The 18,976-nt window shown below is 35.3% G+C and overlaps 1 protein-coding gene across 1 annotated transcript; it reads left to right on the top strand.

Moving 5' to 3' along the window:
* The first annotated feature begins 10,073 nt into the window (after positions 1-10,073).
* On the top strand, positions 10,074-13,192 carry LOC121981191 (glycine-rich RNA-binding protein 4, mitochondrial-like). The gene is made up of 5 exons (XM_042533593.1): positions 10,074-10,224; positions 12,063-12,212; positions 12,422-12,490; positions 12,701-12,807; positions 12,919-13,192. Exons 2-5 carry the CDS (start codon positions 12,080-12,082, stop codon positions 13,084-13,086), a joined length of 477 nt encoding a protein of 158 aa, XP_042389527.1. The 5' UTR covers positions 10,074-10,224; positions 12,063-12,079; the 3' UTR covers positions 13,087-13,192.
* Positions 13,193-18,976: the final 5,784 nt, after the last annotated feature.

Genomic DNA, 18,976 nt, shown 5'->3' with positions numbered 1-18,976 from the left:
AATTTATTGTGGTCGGCCCCTCTTTGCTTGGACACCAAGCAAAGGGCCGACCCCTTTGAGAAGGAATTGGCCGACCCCTATGGCTTGGTCACCAAGTCATGGGTCGGCCCCCTCTTGGACACCAAGAAGGGTTTTTCATGAGTGGACTTGAGGCATTAATGAGGCTACGACAGGGACCTAGAGGAGAAATTGGTTTTGGCCTTCCGATGAGCTTGAGTATCCCGTGTTCGCCCCAAACACACAACTCAAGTTCATCAACAATAACTCATTCCACTAGATAGTTATTATTGCACTACCGCACCAATCCCAAATTACATTATGAGCTCCTTCTTATCATGAGTGTGTTAGTCTCCCTTTGTTTAAGATATCGAATGCCCATTAATTTAATTGAGTTACTGACAACTCACTTTAATTAATGTCTTAGTCCAAGAGTAGTACCACTCAACCTTATTGTCATGTCGGACTAAGTCCACCTGCATGGTTTAACATGACAATCCTTATGAGTTCCTCTTGGGGACATTCTCAACCTAGATTACTAGGATACAGTTTCCTTTTATAATCAACAACACACATTATAAGTAATATCATTTCCTAACTTATCGGGCCTATTAATTTATCGAGCTAAATCTCACCCTTTGATAAATTAAAGAAATAAATACTAAATATATATGCTTGTTATTATATTAGAATTAAGAGCACATACTTCCATAATAACTAAGGTCTAGTTCTTTTATTAAGTCAGTATAAAAAGAACTTATCTAAAATGATCCTACTCAATACACTTAGAGTGTACTAGTGTAATTTATTAGTCAAGATAAACTAATACCTAATTACAGTACGACTATTCAATGGTTTGTTCCTTTCCATCTTAGTCGTGAGCAACTGTTTATAATTTATAAAGAACTGATAACATGATCTTCTATGTGTGACACCACACACCATGCTATCTACAATATAAATTAATTGAACAACTATACTTAACAAATAAAATGTAGACATTTGACCAATGTGATTCTTTTATTTCATAAATAAATGTTTACAAAAATTAGACATTTAGTATACACTCTAATAGTTAGGTGGTGGAAGCCCCGATGAGTGAAGTCAGACCCTAGTGAGTGAAGCTAGATAGTAAAAGCCCTGATGAATGAAGTCAAACCCTAATGAGTGAAACTAGATTAAGCAAAATGCAACAAAGAATTTTCGATTTTATAAGAACATCTCTGTTTCTTTGAATCATGTGCTTGACAGGGGTCTCGTAAATCATTGATACCTACAAGATGGATCTTATTGTTATACACCCGCCACATATGATTGCCTGCATTTACATTGCTTGTGTTCTAAAGGACAAGGATTGACCTCATGGTTCGAGGAACTTCGCGCAAACATGAACATCGTGAGCATTATTTCCAACGATTATTTGTTCCGACTTGCATTAAGCCTACTTTTGCTTAGTTGATCGTTCAATTTACACTGGCTCTAAGGTCAAAAATATCGCCATGGAGATATTGGAGATTTTTCGAATACTGCTGGCCCTGACCGAAAGAACAACATCATACTCCCAAGGATAGAATCAATGCCGCCCTTATTCTTATTCTTATTTTTTTTTTCTTTTTCTTTCTCTTTTCGGATGTAATTACGTCAGTTGAGAACCTTTGATCTTTCAAATTTGTGAGATTCTTTGGAATCATGTGTTTCATTAGATGTTATCATTGATAATCTTAATTATTCATAAATAAAAAAAATTATTTGATTTAGGTAATGATTGATTCTTGAGTAATCTTGCATTATTGACACAAACATCATCAATTCAGGAATTCAACCTAGAATACGATTATCTCATATTTTTGAGATCTTTCTCGATTTCAAGGTTATCGAGTTTCAACGAAAAATTCATGCACGCTACTTGCCAAACACTGCTCGTCGGGGGTGGCAGGCGACTCGCCAGAAGGCTCGGTGGGCGACATTCGACCGAAGGAGGCAAGCCTAGTCCCATGAACAAGGACATCGGACAAGCGATGCCAGCTCAACGTCATAACTGTTCCAATGAAAGGCTCAAGTAAGTCATCTGTCGAACGTCACTTACCAAGGGTAGGAGGTGCCAAGCGGCTCACCGAAAAGCTCAATGGGCGACATTCGACCGATGACATATGTGAGGGACGATCATGTGAGGGACGATCTCACATATGTGTTTTTTTTTAAATTAGGATCCCTAAAAAAATTATCTAGTCTAATGCCCAATAAAATTATCTCTCAAAAGAATTCTAAAATATTATCCAAATTTATTTATTTATATATATCACCAATAATAATAATTATTATTATTATATATTTTATTTTATCTTAGGACCACTAAAATAATTTTATATATACATTATAATTTTTTTATCCCCTGAGTTATGGTATTATGGTAGAATCTCTAAGTTGTCATCCAAGTACCCATAATTATTATATATATATAAATAATTTTTTTTTTATTATAATCAAACAATATTCCTTATGAATCATAACTTTATATATTTTGAAAGATTTATGTTGGTGCAATATCCCTCAGGTCAAGGTTGACCTGGGTAACCAAGCTGAGTCTTGGTTTGAGTTTAGATTTTTGACAATAAGATATTGATTGAAGAAGAGTCAAGTAGGTCAAGGTTGACTGGATACTTGACTGGGAAGAGGCAAAATGAAAGACCTAGTGAGTGAAGCTAGGCAGTATGAAAGTCCTGGTGAGTGAAGCCAGGCAGAAGAAAAGTCCTGGTGAGTGAAGCCAGGCAGAAGGAAGTCCTAGTGAGTGAAGCTAGGCAGATGGAAATCCTGGTGAGTGAAGCCAGGTGAAAGTCCTAGTGAGTGAAGCTAGGCAGATGGAAATCCTGGTGAGTGAAGCCAGGTGAAAGTCCTAGTGAGTGAAGCTAGGCAGATGGAAAACCCTAGTGAGTGAAGCTAGGTGAAAGCCCTGGTGAGTGAAGCCAGGCAAGGGAAAATCCAGATGGATCAAGGATGATCGGACATCTGGTGCTGGGAAGTCCAAGTAGGTCAAAGGATTGACTGGATACTTGGCATGAAAGAAAAGTCCAAGTAGGTCAAAGGGATTGACCGGATACTTGGCACAGAGAAAAGTCCAAGTGGGTCAAAGGGATTGACCGGACACTTGGTAAGGGAGTCCTAGCAGGTCAAGGGAGTGACTAGATGCTAGGCATGACATACCAACAGGTCAAGGTTGACCGGATGTTGGTTTGGGAGGTTTGGGACTTGGTTTTGGACAAAAATCAAGTGCTGGATCGATCCAGACCTGTCCCAGCGAACAGAGAGCTTCTGGATCGATCCGTGGATCGATCCAGAGGTCCCAATCGATCAATGGATCGATTGGGACGCGGCTGCTTCGCGCAATAAGCGCTGGATCGATTCGTGGATCGATCCAGGCGCGTTTCCAGAGCACAGAGGCGCTCTGAATCGATCCGTGGATCGATCCAAAGCCTCCCCGATCGATTGGGAACATTCGAATCGATCGGGATCCGACCGTTGGTGTCGTTTATAGCTGCAGGCGTTCGATGGCTGCGGCAAGCACTTCTCCGATTCACTCCAGAGCTCTCGCCAACTCCTCCACAGTGCTCACAAAGCTCAGATCGCCAGTTCTTGAAGGATCTTGGAAGCTCTCCAAGTCAAGAGGCGGATCAAAGCCAAGAAGAGAAGCTAGGGTTAGGGTTTTGTACTCATTGTAAGCTTGTAAGCTTGTATTTCTTGTATCCTTTCCCTCTCTTCTTGTATTGAGTCTTGTAGGGCTTCTCCGCCCTTGGTAGTTACCATAAAGGAGAGTTTTATTTAGTGGAGGGTGTGTGTGTCGGTGTGGATCCTTGGATTAGTCACCTCTTGTGAGGTGGATACCAAGTAAAACCAACCGTGTTAGCGTTGTGTGTTTGTTTCTGTATTTTCCGCTGCACATCTTTGAAGGAACAAGCAACGCCGAGCACCGAGCGAAAGCGACGAGCTATTCACCCCCCCTCTAGCTACTTTTGGTCCTAACAAGTGGTATCAGAGCAAGGTTGCTCTTCACTGGAATCACCGCCGGAAGGGGCAAACATATCAAGAAAAGCTAGAGGGTGAAGAAGTTGGAGCAAATTCTTCAAGTTCAAGATTCTATCAAGCTCAACTTCAAGATGCAATTTCAAGATGGACTTGGATTTGACACAAGGGTGGCTCCACCATACACATCGGCAAGCTTCGATTCTTGGAGATCAAGAATCGAAAACTTTCTTATGATGGAGATAGAGCAATGGTTTGCTCTAATGGAAGGCTTCAAAGCTCCAATGAACTCAAAGGGCAAGCTTCTAAAGAAAAGCAGATGGAGCTCAGAGCAAATTCAAAGGGGCGAGGCAAATGACAAAGTGACCAAGCTTCTGGTCAACTTATTGCCTAGCCACATCTTGGCTCGAGTTGGAGAATTCGAAGATGCCAAGGAGCTTTGGAGCAAATTGGCCAAGCTTCATGAAGAGATCACCTCCACTGTACAAAATCATGAAGAATCCAAAGAGGGTGACTCTTTGGAGCAAGACCAAAAGGAGGATTCCGAGGTTGATAGATGCTCAACCTCCGAAGAAGAGGAAATCCAAGATGCTTCATCCTCAAGGGAATGCAACGAAGGGAACAAGGAGGGAGCATACTCCTTGTTTCATATTCAAGATGATGAAGCCTCCACCTCTAGGATTGAGGGGGAGCAATCCTTGGTGACACCGGATCAAGAAGAAGGAGAAGCTTCTACATCCGGGTCAAGTGAAGAAGAGGAAGATGGTGCCACCTCTGAAATTCAAGAAATATCAAATGGAGGAGCAAGTGTCATCCCTATACAAGAAGGTATAAATATTTCAATTAATAATAAAAATCATATAATATGTTTTGAGTGTAGGGAACATGGGCACTATAAGAGCAAGTGTCCCAACTTGGCCAAGAAGAAAGGCCAAGTGGCACAAAAGGGCAAGGAGAAGCCCAAGGAGACCACCCCCGGGACAAAGAAGAGCAAGGAGCACATTGTGTGCTTCTTGTGTCAACAAAAAGGGCATTACCGAAGTCAATGCCCCAAGGGGAAGAAGATGGTCAAGGCTCAAGGAGGCACTAGTCAAGGGGGAGCCTCCAAGGTAAAAAGGAAGGTAACTTTCGTTGAGTCTATTCCCTTGCAAAATGATAAAAAGCATGCTAGGTCAAATGTTTATCATTTTAATGCGATTTACCATAAGAATAGGAAGCATGAGGGCTTTAAGGAAAAGCATGTGGCCCTACATGCCAAAACTACTATCCCTAAGGCTAGGAATGTAGGTAAAAACCTAGGCAAAAACTCTAAGGATTTTAGATACAAGCCTAGAAACAAAAATGCTCATGGGTCAAATACTAAGGACTTAGTGAGAGAAAATCAAGTCTTGAGGTCAAGACTTGATAAAATGGAAAAGACCCTAAAAAGGATGGAAAATATCCTATTAGGGCAAAATGAGCATAACCTAGGTTTAGGGGTACAAAAGCCATCCAATGGCCATAAAGGTTTGGGATACAAACCAAAAGCCAAGAAGGATGTGCCTAGTTATCATAGGGTTCCATATAGTTATGGAACGAACCCTAAGTCTAGAGGTCAAGTCAAGGATACAAGGGAAGATATCCCTAGAAGTATCTTTGCAACCAAAGTGACTAAGACTTCTAAGAAGTCTAAGAAAGTCACGAACAAGGTTACAAGGGAGGCTATCCCTAGAGTTGACCTAGAAAATGTGACCAAGGCTTCTAAGAAGCCCAACAAGGTCACTAGGAAGGTATCTAGGGAAGTTATCTCTAGTGAGTACCTAGAGCATCCAAGGAGCACCAATAGGTGTTGGGTTCCTAGGAGCATCTTCTCTACCCCATAGATGGGTTAGAGAGTGTCAACTCCGATTAGAAGGGTAGTTAACCCAACTTTGAGGAAATTGACACTCAAGGAGCATTTTCAAGGTTTTAGTTAACCTTTGAAAATGAAATGGAATTATTGATTACTCCTTGAAAGAGTAAATGTGCCAAATTGGAGAAGTATTGATTTTATTTTAAAGTGGCACAAATTTGAGAAAACACAAGAACTACCAAGTTGGGATTTTGGTATGTTCTTAGGAAATTAAAGACAAACTAAGCCTTAATTTAAAAGTGCTACTCTTGAGGAAAAATGGAATATGCCAACATTTGAGGACATGTTTACTTTCAATTGGCATACATTAAATAAAGGAAATTAGAAATGCCAATTTAGGTTTTGGCATTCTCTTGTAGCACTTTAGGGCAATCTAGGTTTAAGGTGTAAGTTTAGCTAAGACTTTAAGGATACTTAGATAGTTAATCTAGGTATATTTTATTTATGCTAAATCTTGCCATGATTGTTTGCCCATCATATGTCATGACATCATGTCTATTTTTACATTCATGTTTTATTAAGAAAAATCCAAAAATACCATGTCATGACATTCATACATCATGTAGCAATAGGATATTTTCTTTTGAAAATTATTTTCTTTTGATGTATGCCATAACATAATCATGCATTAAGTTTAATTCCTTGTAATTAAGGACAAATGACATTTAACGACACTTATTGACAAGTGACATCGTAGGTGGATGTCTAATATTTCTAAAATGCCTAGATAAATATGCATGATCCCTAGATTAGGGCAAAAACCAAAATCTACATCTCACAAAGACCCCTAAGGTGACTTGTATGTGTTTTAGTGCATATTATATACAAGTGAGATGTTAGGATGATGAACAAAGCTCAAGATGTTGATTTAGTGCATTCCTTTGAGTTTTAAATTCATCGAAACACATAGTTATGTGTCTTCCCATCATTGGGAAAGCTAATGTACAAGTCATGTGCATTAAGCCCAAGGAATGTGATGGGATATTGATTTTGAAAATGTTTTTAAAATGTTTTTGGAAAACCTTGGTGAAGGCTATCTTTTGATAGTAATCACCATTGAATAGTTAGACACAAACTTGAAGAAAAACACTAAAGTTTTTGCAAGTTTTCAAGTTTGTGTCAATCTTTGAAAATATGATGTATTTTCATAGAAAGCTATTTTTCCATGATTAAGTATGCCCTAAACAATGTCTACACGAAATTTCATAATTTTTGGATTTTTGTAGAATTTTCTAGGGGTTTCTGAAGTTGACTGAAATGGAATTTCAGCAACTATCAGAGCTCCGATCGATCCATGGATCGATTGGAGTTCCTGAATCGATCCGTGGATCGATTCAAACGGCAATTCCCGCAGAAGCTCGCTGGATCGATCAGCCGATCGATCCAGGGAGTCTGAATCGATCCGTGGATCGATTCAGAAAGGTTCAATCGATTGGAACCCAACTCCAATCGATCCAAGTTGCTGATTTTGGCTGGGAAGGCCTGATTTCAGCATCTTTGAACCTCTTTGAGTCTAGGTAACCATTCCAAACCCCTTAAATACATTTGTATACATACAAAGGGTGTTTTCATGTTGAAAACAAGGATGGATTGGTTAACGAAGCCTAAGTAGAAGTTTAGGTTGAGGTTGTTTCAAATTTTGAATATTTGAACCTCAAAACTTCTAAATTTGGGTTTCCTAATGGTTTAGGGATTCCAAGTCATTGTTGGTGCAATGACAGAAGTTACCACCATGTCTTTAGGGGGAGAGACTCTTTAAAGACATGAAAATTATTTTTCATGAACCTTGGAAGGTGGTTAACCTTCATTTGAGAACTTGCTCAAGGTTGAGCATTTAAACTTGAAATGGGGAGAAATGGGGAGTGGATATCCTCATTATTTCAAGTGGACACTCATGTTGTAGATAATGCTCAAGGTTGGGTAGTTGTCTACATTGAGGGAGAAGTTAAGGATAAATGAAGGGTATGGGACCTTCATTATCGTGTTAATCACAACGAGTGATGTTGTGAACAACGATGAGCAACTCTTCAGGGGGAGAGTCTTCAACAAATGGATTTGTTGAAGTGTGCCCAGAATTGGAGCATAGGTTGATGTGTGTCCAACGATGGGTTGATGTGTGCCAATAGGGGGAGAATGTATGGTTAAATTTATGCTTTCATTACCTAGTGGCATGAAGAAGGAGGCTATGGGATTAGCCTAACTTACATATGGGATTGTAAGTGTTATTGTGGTATTGTCAAACATCAAAAAGGGGGAGATTGTTGGTGCAATATCCCTCAGGTCAAGGTTGACCTGGGTAACCAAGCTGAGTCTTGGTTTGGGTTTAGATGTTTGACAATAAGATATTGATTGAAGAAGAGTCAAGTAGGTCAAGGTTGACTGGATACTTGACTGGGAAGAGGCAAAATGAAAGACCTAGTGAGTGAAGCTAGGCAGTATGAAAGTCCTGGTGAGTGAAGCCAGGCAGAAGAAAAGTCCTGGTGAGTGAAGCCAGGCAGAAGGAAGTCCTAGTGAGTGAAGCTAGGCAGATGGAAATCCTGGTGAGTGAAGCCAGGTGAAAGTCCTAGTGAGTGAAGCTAGGCAGATGGAAATCCTGGTGAGTGAAGCCAGGTGAAAGTCCTAGTGAGTGAAGCTAGGCAGATGGAAAACCCTAGTGAGTGAAGCTAGGTGAAAGCCCTGGTGAGTGAAGCCAGGCAAGGGAAAATCCAGATGGATCAAGGATGATCGGACATCTGGTGCTGGGAAGTCCAAGTAGGTCAAAGGATTGATTGGATACTTGGCATGAAAGAAAAGTCCAAGTAGGTCAAAGGGATTGACCTTGGCACAGAGAAAAGTCCAAGTGGGTCAAAGGGTTGACCGGACACTTGGTAAGGGAGTCCTAGCAGGTCAAGGGAGTGACTAGATGCTAGGCATGACATACCAACAGGTCAAGGTTGACCGGATGTTGGTTTGGGAGGTTTGGGACTTGGTTTTGGACAAAAATCAAGTGCTGGATCGATCCAGGCTCTGGATCGATCAGGATCGATCCAGACCTGTCCCAGCGAACAGAGAGCCTCTGGATCGATCCGTGGATCGATCCAGAGGTCCCAATCGATCAGTGGATCGATTGGGACGCGGCTGCTTCGCGCGATAAGCGCTGGATCGATCCGTGGATTGATCCAGGCGCGTTTCCAGAGCACAGAGGCGCTCTGGATCGATCCGTGGATCGATCCAAAGCCTCCCCGATCGATTGGGAACATTCGAATCGATCGGGATCCGACCGTTGGCGTCGTTTATAGCTGCAGGCGTTCGATGGCTGCAAGCAGAACTTCTCCGATTCACTCCAGAGCTCTCGCCAACTCCTCCATAGCGCTCACAAAGTTCTTGAAGGATCTTGGAAGCTTTCCAAGTCAAGAGGCGGATCAAAGGCAAGAAGAGAAGCTAGGGTTAGGGTTTTGTACTCATTGTAAGCTTGTAAGCTTGTATTTCTTGTATCCTTTCCCTCTCTTCTTGTATTGAGTCTTGTAGGGCTTCTCCGCCCTTGGTAGTTACCATAAAGGAGAGTTTTATTTAGTGGAGAGTGTGTGTGTTGGTGTGGATCCTTGGATTAGTCACCTCTTGTGAGGTGGATACCAAGTAAAACCAACCGTGTTAGCGTTGTGTGTTTGTTTCTGTATTTTTCGCTGCACATCTTTGAGGGAACAAGCAACGCCGAGCACCGAACGAAAGCGACGAGCTATTCACCCCCCCTCTAGCTACTTTTGGTCCTAACAATTTAGACATGCTTTTATAAAATAAATAAAATATATATTATAACATCTGGTGGAAATATAGAACAAATAAAATAATTTAAGTATCGAAAGGGAAAAATAAATCTCTTTCATCTATTTATTTCAATAGATAATAAGAGAAATTAATCATTTTATTTCATGCAAGTAAACGATATAAAAGAATAAATAATCTAATACTTCTTTACAATAAATTATGTTTTTTTAATCTAAAATTGTATGCCAAAATATTTATCTATTCAACTTTTAAATTTGTTTTTTTTTTGAATATGTATGTAATCGGTTTGTAATGGATTAATGTAATATCCGTTGGACTTAGCTGTTCAAAATAAAAATTTGAGGATTTACTTTGTAAAATGAAACTATAAAGAGTAAAAATGAAAAGAACCTGAGATATTTTCGTAAAGACGTGGCGGCGCTCAAAACCTAAGTATAAAGATCCCAACGAAGACAAGGTTAAATAAACCCTAGCGGCCTCCGTTTCTCTAATAATATCTTTTCTAAAACCCTTATCCCATCGGTCTCTCTAGATCCGCTTGAGGCATCTGCAAGGTTCGTTCTTTACTTACCTTTGTTAGTCTCCGGTCGATTTTATCTTTTTTCAACGTTTATGGTTATTAGAATCGATAAGTTTCTTCATTTTCTGGCCGTGTTTCTGATGTTGGGACTTAAATCTGTGTTTTCTCGTAAGCACGGCGTAGACGCCCTCTATTTTCCTCTTTCACTTCTCTATAAAGATAACGTTTTGCTATTTCTATATTGAGCAGATAAATGGTTGCATGACTTATGCTTTGTATACTAAATATGAAGATCGTTGATATTGTAGCAAGTGTTTCTTTGTCTGATATCTTAGTGGATGGTTGAAGTCGATTATCTGACTTTACGGTTGGATAGATTTTGTCATATATTATACCAGACCAGATTGTGAAACCAGAGCTGGTTGCGTGACCCTCAGTCCAGGGTGTTGCAATAATTTAATAGGCAGTCAGATGGGGAATTTAACAAGTGAATGAGATGTGCTTTATTGTCTTCGAAAAAACAATTGTTTCTGATTATTTTATCATGCCCTCAACAAATGAACTGCCTCAACCACTGTTCAAACGCAGTAGTTAAGAAGTTTCTTGTTGCGACTGATAGTTTTCTTAAAATTTTCCAGTATTTGCCCAAACGCATTGGTTGAGATATTTATGGTTGCAGTGACTGGTTTTCTAAAACGATTGTTTCCAGTATTTACCCAAATGCATTGGTTAAAATGTTTTTGATTGCAAAAGCTAGTTGTGTTCCAAACTGTTCTGTTATAGTATCGTGCATATCCTTGCTTGCTACAAGAAACTTTTTGTAGAAACTAAAAATGATGACCTGTGTTCGTATTGATTACTCTGGCCTTACTAGAGAATAGTACCCTTGGCTATTGAAAAAAGAAGACTTTTATTTTTATTACTTGAGTTGAAAGTTGCTATTTTAGGTACACTGTTTCTTAAACTTTACAACCTGAATTATGACCTATTTGTAATTGTTTCCTTCATTCTTAAACTTTATTTATTTTTAAGAAATGCTTCTGCATGATGAAGTTGTAACAGCATATCATGATTGCATTTTTGTGATGATTTTCCATCAAGAACCACTAAATTGATTTCATTTTATGTTATGGTTGTGAGATTCATTTTCTATTTTTAATTATGTTTGTCTTGCATTGATTCATTCATGAAAAATGTTGATTTGATTCCAGCAAATTAAGGATTTATAAATGATTTTGTAAGATCATAAAGAAGTACAATGGATTATGTCTCTTAAAGCTCAAACTAAGGTCAATTTTTTATTATTAAAATGTTGAGGCTTTTCCTGGTCTATCATTATTATTCAAAGAAGTAATTTCTTAATGCATGGTGTATTCTTATAATGTTTGAGTTAGGGATAATTTTGATTGCCCAGGTCTATTATTAGGTTGAAATTTGTATTGTTTTGAGTTAGGATGGCTTGAGTGTTTTTTCAACTTGTCTCATTTACTGGTTTACATTTCCTTATCATTGTATATGCATGTTCTATGCTAAATCCAGATGCACATAGGTTGCAGATTTAAAGTCCCATATGGTTTCAGTTAATTTGCAGTATGAGAATCCCTTGGGATTAAGAATGTTAAAGCCAAACTTAAGCTGATAGTAGATTACAAAAAGCAGTGAAGTCAAAGATGTAACATTTGGTATTATAGTTGACGACATAGTTGATTCATCTGTCTTGTTAAATTGGCACTATTTTTTTGCTCTTCAGCTGGGTTTTATTAGACAATCATAGTCCTGTGATTGCAGTATTGCTATGTTTACTTAGTGTTACAGATTTACAGGAACTCGTCATACATTGATTTCAAAATTTTAATAATCCATCTTTAACAGAACAATAGAAGGGGAAGATGGCATTTTGCAGAAAACTTTGTGGCTTAGTCGGGCAAGGAGTTCTTAAAGATAGTGTAATAGGCAGATCAAATGAGGCTTTCCAGATGCTTAACTCTTTTCGCTATATGTCTACAAAACTTTTTGTTGGAGGTAATATTCCTTTTTTTATTCTTCCCCGATGATTTATTTATAAGTGAATAATACAATACATTCTAGCACATCTATATATGTAAAAAAACTTTTAGTCAGAGGTATGATTTCTTTTTTTTTTCCATGATTTACTTGGTAGTGAGTAATATGTTTTAGAACATCTTTTGTATGATGCCTTATATATTTTTATCCTTACCTGTTGCTGTCAGGACTCTCTTGGGGTACTGATGACCAAACACTCAAGGAAGCATTTGCCAGTTTTGGGAATGTGATTGAAGGTTAGTAGCTATGAACTAGTTAGTAATTGGAAATGTGATTGAAGGTAGCTAAACTACATATGAACTTTGTCTTTCTTTCATGTCATGCGACTGCCTTTGTAATGCAATGAATGCTCAAGCCGCATGATTGCTCACAGCTGAAAAATCATAAGCTTTTACATCAAGTAGACGTGTGATCAACTCTGGGAAGTAACCTTATTATTTATGCAGCAAGAGTTATTACTGATAGAGACACAGGAAGATCGAGAGGCTTTGGGTTTGTCAGCTTTGAGAGCGATCAATCAGCAAGTGAAGCGGTGGCTGGCATGGATGGGCAGGTATGAACCCTTTCTTTCATGACATTGGGGTTACAAAAGCCTGGTGATGTTTAAGTTCTTCCCAAAACAAAATAGATACAAGTGTTCTGACATTTTAGCATTAATGATCAGGAGTTGCAAGGCAGAAGTGTTCGAGTTAGCTATGCTAATGAAAGGCCTGCTGGTCCACGAGGTGGTTTCGGTGGCGGTGGTGGTTACGGCGGCGGTAGTTATGGCGGCGGCGGTTATGGTGGCAATTCTGGATATGGTGGTGGATCTGCAGGGCAGAATGACTTTTAAAAGCCGTTGAGGATTTCTCTGTGAAATCTATGAATGCTATGACAACTCTTTTTATATGCTTACTGCTAGTCTACATTTGGTGAAATGGAAAACCTATCTTGTGCGAGCGCAGTCGCTTTTTGCTTATGTGGTTAGACACCATTTTGATTTTTGCTGTGAATTAAGCTGCTGCTTGGTTCAACCTGTTTTTCGGTAATGCACAAAATTTGATTTACTTACTATGAAAATTCTAAAAAAAAATTGTGTTATTGTTTTATTGTTCTTGATTTTTGCAAAAAATCTGACTTTAGCTAACATTTTTGAGGCTTTTGTGATATTTTTTTTTTGAAAAAATAATTATGCAGGTGTTATTGGGGGTGTTGTAACATTCCTTTGTTATTTAAAGCAGTGTAAAAGGATGTTATAACACCATTTTTTTGCTTGAATCCGTTTAAGTTTTTTAATGGTTATATTTTAACGGTTAATTTTAAATTTTATTTTCTTAATTTTATAATTCAGTTGTAATTTCATTTTTTCACGTATATCTATTTTATTAAATAAATATATTAAAAGATTTTAATTTTTTTTTGAAAAATAGTAAAATTATTTTTTTTAAAACTATGATTATTATTTAAATAATAAAAATAATTTAAAATTTTAAAATATATTTAAAATATATTTATTTAATATAATATAATTTTAAAATTATTGAGTGAAATGTATTATCTATAGATAATGAGTATTAATGTTAAAAAATATATATTATTATAAATTTAAAATCTAAAAAGGTAAGTTTGGTAAACCATATTACAAGTGATACAGTTTTTATAAATTCGTTAATCCAGCATCCAATTTTTAATGATATTACGAATGATACAGCTTTTATAAATTGATGAATCCAACGTCCAAAATTGGAGGCTAGTTCAGGATGGTTTAAAAATAAAAAAGAATTTGTGGACATGGGTCTCACATGATAGAATTTTGTTAGTAAACAAATTTAGTGAAAATTAAAAATTATTAAATTAATTATTAAATAAAATTAGGTTTGAGAATGAGGGAATTGAATGATAGTAAAAGATAGTATTTGGATTGTGAGTTTGAGAATGATATTTTAGGAATGATTACTAGATTTATGGGAATCAACAAAATTCATATAACTTGATGGGTTTCATTTTCATTCTTATTCTCATTCCACCCTACTATCAAACCTATACTCATAATCATTCCGATCATTTAAACAAACGCCTCCTAAAATATATTATTAATAAATTAATTAGTATCTTACTAGTTTATTAAAAATCTCCCCCCTTTACTAACTAATTTTGGTGAAGCCTAAAATATATTTACGTTAATATCCTTTTTTCTATTTACACTAAAAATAATTTCAAGGTTTATTAGTAATTCCACAAGCGAAACAATTTATTAATTTTCTCTGGTTGTTTTATATAAAAAAAATATAGTTTTCTTTAGTCCCACATCTTAGAATTGACAATACTATAATCAAAGAAACTTCTATAAATATTTTAGCCCGACGATCTTAAAAAAAATATACATTTCTTAGTTTTTTTTTTTACTAAGACAAGTATAATATTAAAATAAAATAATTTTTTACATATGACATTAGAAAATCCAAATAATTCGGATTTTAAAATACCCAAATAATTTATATATTATTATATTACACACGCAACGTGTGTGCACGATCACAATAAATATATATTTATGGTAGTATATAAATGAATATTAAATAAAGATAGTAAATAGAAAATATAGATAATATTGTGGTGGGACTCATATAAAATTGTTTGTCGAATTTATGATGACATGACAATGATGTAAGTATAGTAGGTCTCATAATAAAGTTGGATTTATAGGTTTAGAGTTGTGGTTACTCTTAGACTTTAAGAAATAATATTTTTTGTTATTTTTATTCAATTAGAAAATAAATAATTGAGATAGTAATTTAAACATGTAGATTAGGCATTATTAAAAATTTAAAATTTTATTAACTCAGGCACACTGGGCTACGGTGCAGATATGAATTTTAAAATTTTTTTTAATACATGAGATCTTAAATCTCCTAAAAAATTTACTAATAAAACTAAATAAATTCATATAAAAAATAAATTACTTTTTCCAAAAAAAAGTAAAAAATTTTAGGCTATTAAATATGTTTTACACTATCTAAAAACACAAAAAATAATTAAATATTTCAACAGGTATAATTTTGACGATAAAATAAAAATATATTAACCGTAATTTTCTTTAAAGAAATAAAAATTATTTCAAATGCTTAAGTTGTATGTCTTAATTCTGAAAGAAATAAATAAAACCTAATTGTATTTGACTTTGTTTGAAATTAATTTTTATTTTTAGGAGTAACTATTGGAAATTATTCAGAATTGAGGCTTATAATGTTCTACACTTTATACCATGCGACCTACATTAATTAACGATTGAAGCACCTTAATATACATTACATTTGTTTTAGTTGGCACTATCTAGTCAGCTATTCTCTTTGAATCAATTCTCTTCTCTTTGAATCAATTAATTTAAGATAATCAATTTGACCCTATAAAAATTTTCCATCAACCATCAGGATAAATTAAGAAGAACTCATAAAGATCCATTCAGACGGCTAACATTCTTAAGTCCGCTTCTCACTAAAATTTTTTTTTCTTATAATATGTCATAATTGAAATTCAAATTTTAAATTTTTTAGTTATCGAGATCTAATCATCACATTATGATCTGAGAGCATCATTATATTTATTATTAGTAGTGGTAGTTAGGGTTGTAAACTAGTCTATCTAAATCGAGCGGTTAAAATTTTTTATTTATTTATTAAACATGTTTATTAAATTTTTTATGAAGCTCAAACTAAAGTAAATTGGTTCATTTTTTAATGGGTACTGATTTAAGAGATGTTCGATTCGTCTCAATTTACTATCGACTACTAAGATAAATTAAAAAGTAATTACGGATGTCCATCCAAACGACTAGCATTATTAGGCCCACTTCTCATTGGAGGATAAATTTCCTACAATGTACTGCAACTGAGATTCAAACGACCTTAGATCCCTTCGTTATCTGTTGGAGAACCTAACCGTCGCACCGTTGCCTCGGGGGAAAACTAAGTGTGTTTATTGTAGTAAAAAGGTGATTATGCTCATCTTAGGTGCTCCTCACAGTTTGTCTCCATGTTATATGAATGGAGGTAAATTACAGAGTCAACTTATAGCAAACCGCCAAATTACTATGAGGTGGGAGGAATTTTTCGACCTTGGGACCTAATGTTATAACACCTCATATCTCAACCACAGCACCTCCCTGAGAGGACGAAAACTAATTTATTCATATAGTAGCACCCCATGTCTTAACCACGGTATTGTCCCAAGGGACAAAAACTAGTTTATTCATATAGCAACATCTTATGTTTTAACCATCACACCACCTGGACTAAAACTAGTTTATCCATGATAGCAAAAGGTAGAATCTGTCATCCCAGTGACCCCACACGATTGACTCCACGACCATCTATAAGGAGGCAAATCGAAAAACTATAGTTAACTAGTAGGAAGGAGGTTTTATTTTTTTCTCGGAGACATCCGATAAAACTAATTTATTCATTGTGGCAAAAAAGGCGAATACGCTTGTCCCTAACGCCCCCGCCAACCCGTCACAGGATCAACATAGAGAAGGTAAATCACGGACGACTACTAACCTTTGGAATAATAAACTAATTTATTCATGAACATTATTCAAATGTCTAAAGTTCAACTATCAACATTATGTATCATATAATTAATGTTAAATTTTATTTATTAATAGAATTTATACTATTTTTTTTAATATATTATAAATACTCGGAAAAACAAAAAAAATCTATACAATTATTCATAAATATTTTTAATATATATTATTTTTTGACAATTAAAGTATATAACAGTCATCTTTATTAATCCCTCCAAAACAAAAGCAAGCACCCCCAAATATTTATTTGATTTTTAAAACACCACTTGATTAATGTCAAAATAACTTTATGATTTTCTTATATTTTTATTCGATTAAAAAAATAAAATAATTTAGATAGTAATTTAAACCAAGTAAAATAGGCAGAAAATTAAAAATTTTATCATCTCTTAAATAGTTAGTTGACCCCCAAAATCAGAAGGATGCCCTTATTTTTGGAATCCTCCATATAAGTCCTAATTTGATTTTTTTATAAAAAACCCCATCATTTTATAAAATGACCCAATTATCTTCTATTATATATACTATTTTTGTTATTATTTCTTTTATATTTTTAGCTTACGTGTTGTAGTAGATATGATTTCTTAATTAACTACTGCAATTGAGCTGCCACATAGTTATTGTAATTACGATGTCATAACTGTTACAATATAAAAAAAATATTTAAAGGTAAATTATTTGAAGCATGTGAAAAACATTTTTATGATATTTTTTTCTTGAAATCGAGTCATTATGAGTTTCACTCCATAACTAATTGTAAATCTTTAAACAAGCATCGATTTAATATATTATACGTTCCGTGGTTGAATCCGAATTAAAAGTTATGACATTTTAAAGTTTATGATTTAATATTCACATAGTAGCAATTACGAAAATGTAATTGCTACAACTATATGGTAGCTTAGTTGTAGTAACTACAAAAACGTAGTTGCTACAACATGAATGTTAAATCATAAACTTTAAGAGATTGTAACTTTTAACTATAATTGAATTATATTATGAAAATGTAGCTGCTACATAGTTATAGTAACTACATCGTAGTTGCTGCACGTGACTGTTAAACTTTAAATTTTGAGACAAAACCATAGAACGCCTAATATATCAATCAAAACTTATTTTAATCTTAATTTTTATTATATATTGTAGTAGCTATGAAACTATAACTGCTACAACTGTATAGCAGCTACGATTTTGTAGCTGCTACAACGCCCCCGATTTAGACGGGATATATAAGTAGGATAATAATAAGAATAATATCAGAGTACAATTGTGTGATTTTATAAGAGAATGGGGAGCCCTTTTGATGATTTGGATAAAATGTCATTTTGATTTTTGCTATTTTTTAAAAATATAATAAAAATTATTAAATATTTTGACATGTATACATTTATATAATTAATTAGGATGTCATTAATTTGGTAATAAGATTTTTTTAATGAAATTATGACTAACACACCATTTAATCTACGTCATTTAGAGCATCCGTGTTAATATGTGGGTGTCATCACACCCAAATAGTATTACAAACATGAGTGTTATAACACTCACATATTAATGACTTTCAATTCTTTTTTTTTTTTGAACTAGCAATCATTGAAAGGTGATATCGATATAAAATGTATATATTCTCGGCGGCATATACATAGTTAGCACATTAGTCATATCTATTAGCTCCGTATCAAGATCAAGGTCATCATCAATATCGTCACTATCATCAATATCGATATCATCACGATAATCACTATCGTCACTATCACTAATATCAACAAAAAAAAACCTTCAGACTTGTAATACAAATACGAAAAGTTATTCAGAAATATCATAAGAAAATGAACATGAGAGTTTTTCGCTAGGTACTTGACCAAATAGGATTGTCCAATTCCTATACACTAAAATACCCCTAGAAGGGGATAGGACTAAACAGAGATGGGAAAAGAAAACTATTAGCCCCACATGAGGTTTGTAAATAAGTGATTGTCTACTAATGAGCAAGGAATATCCTAAGTGGGCGATGCAGAGGGAAGAAGAATTGACATATACAAAATAACTTTAATTTTTATGTATTGCCTGTACTTTATTTTTTTTAGTGGACAGGACTTTAATATTTTTATAATTTTATACACCTTTAGGGGTACTTATAAAAAATTAAGGTGGGACA

This window comes from Zingiber officinale, chromosome 5A (genome assembly GCF_018446385.1).
Source record: "Zingiber officinale cultivar Zhangliang chromosome 5A, Zo_v1.1, whole genome shotgun sequence".
Classification (NCBI taxonomy): Eukaryota; Viridiplantae; Streptophyta; class Magnoliopsida; order Zingiberales; family Zingiberaceae; genus Zingiber; species Zingiber officinale.
The sequence above is the reverse complement of the archived record's forward strand: the minus strand, read 5'-3'. Positions and strand labels throughout refer to the sequence as shown.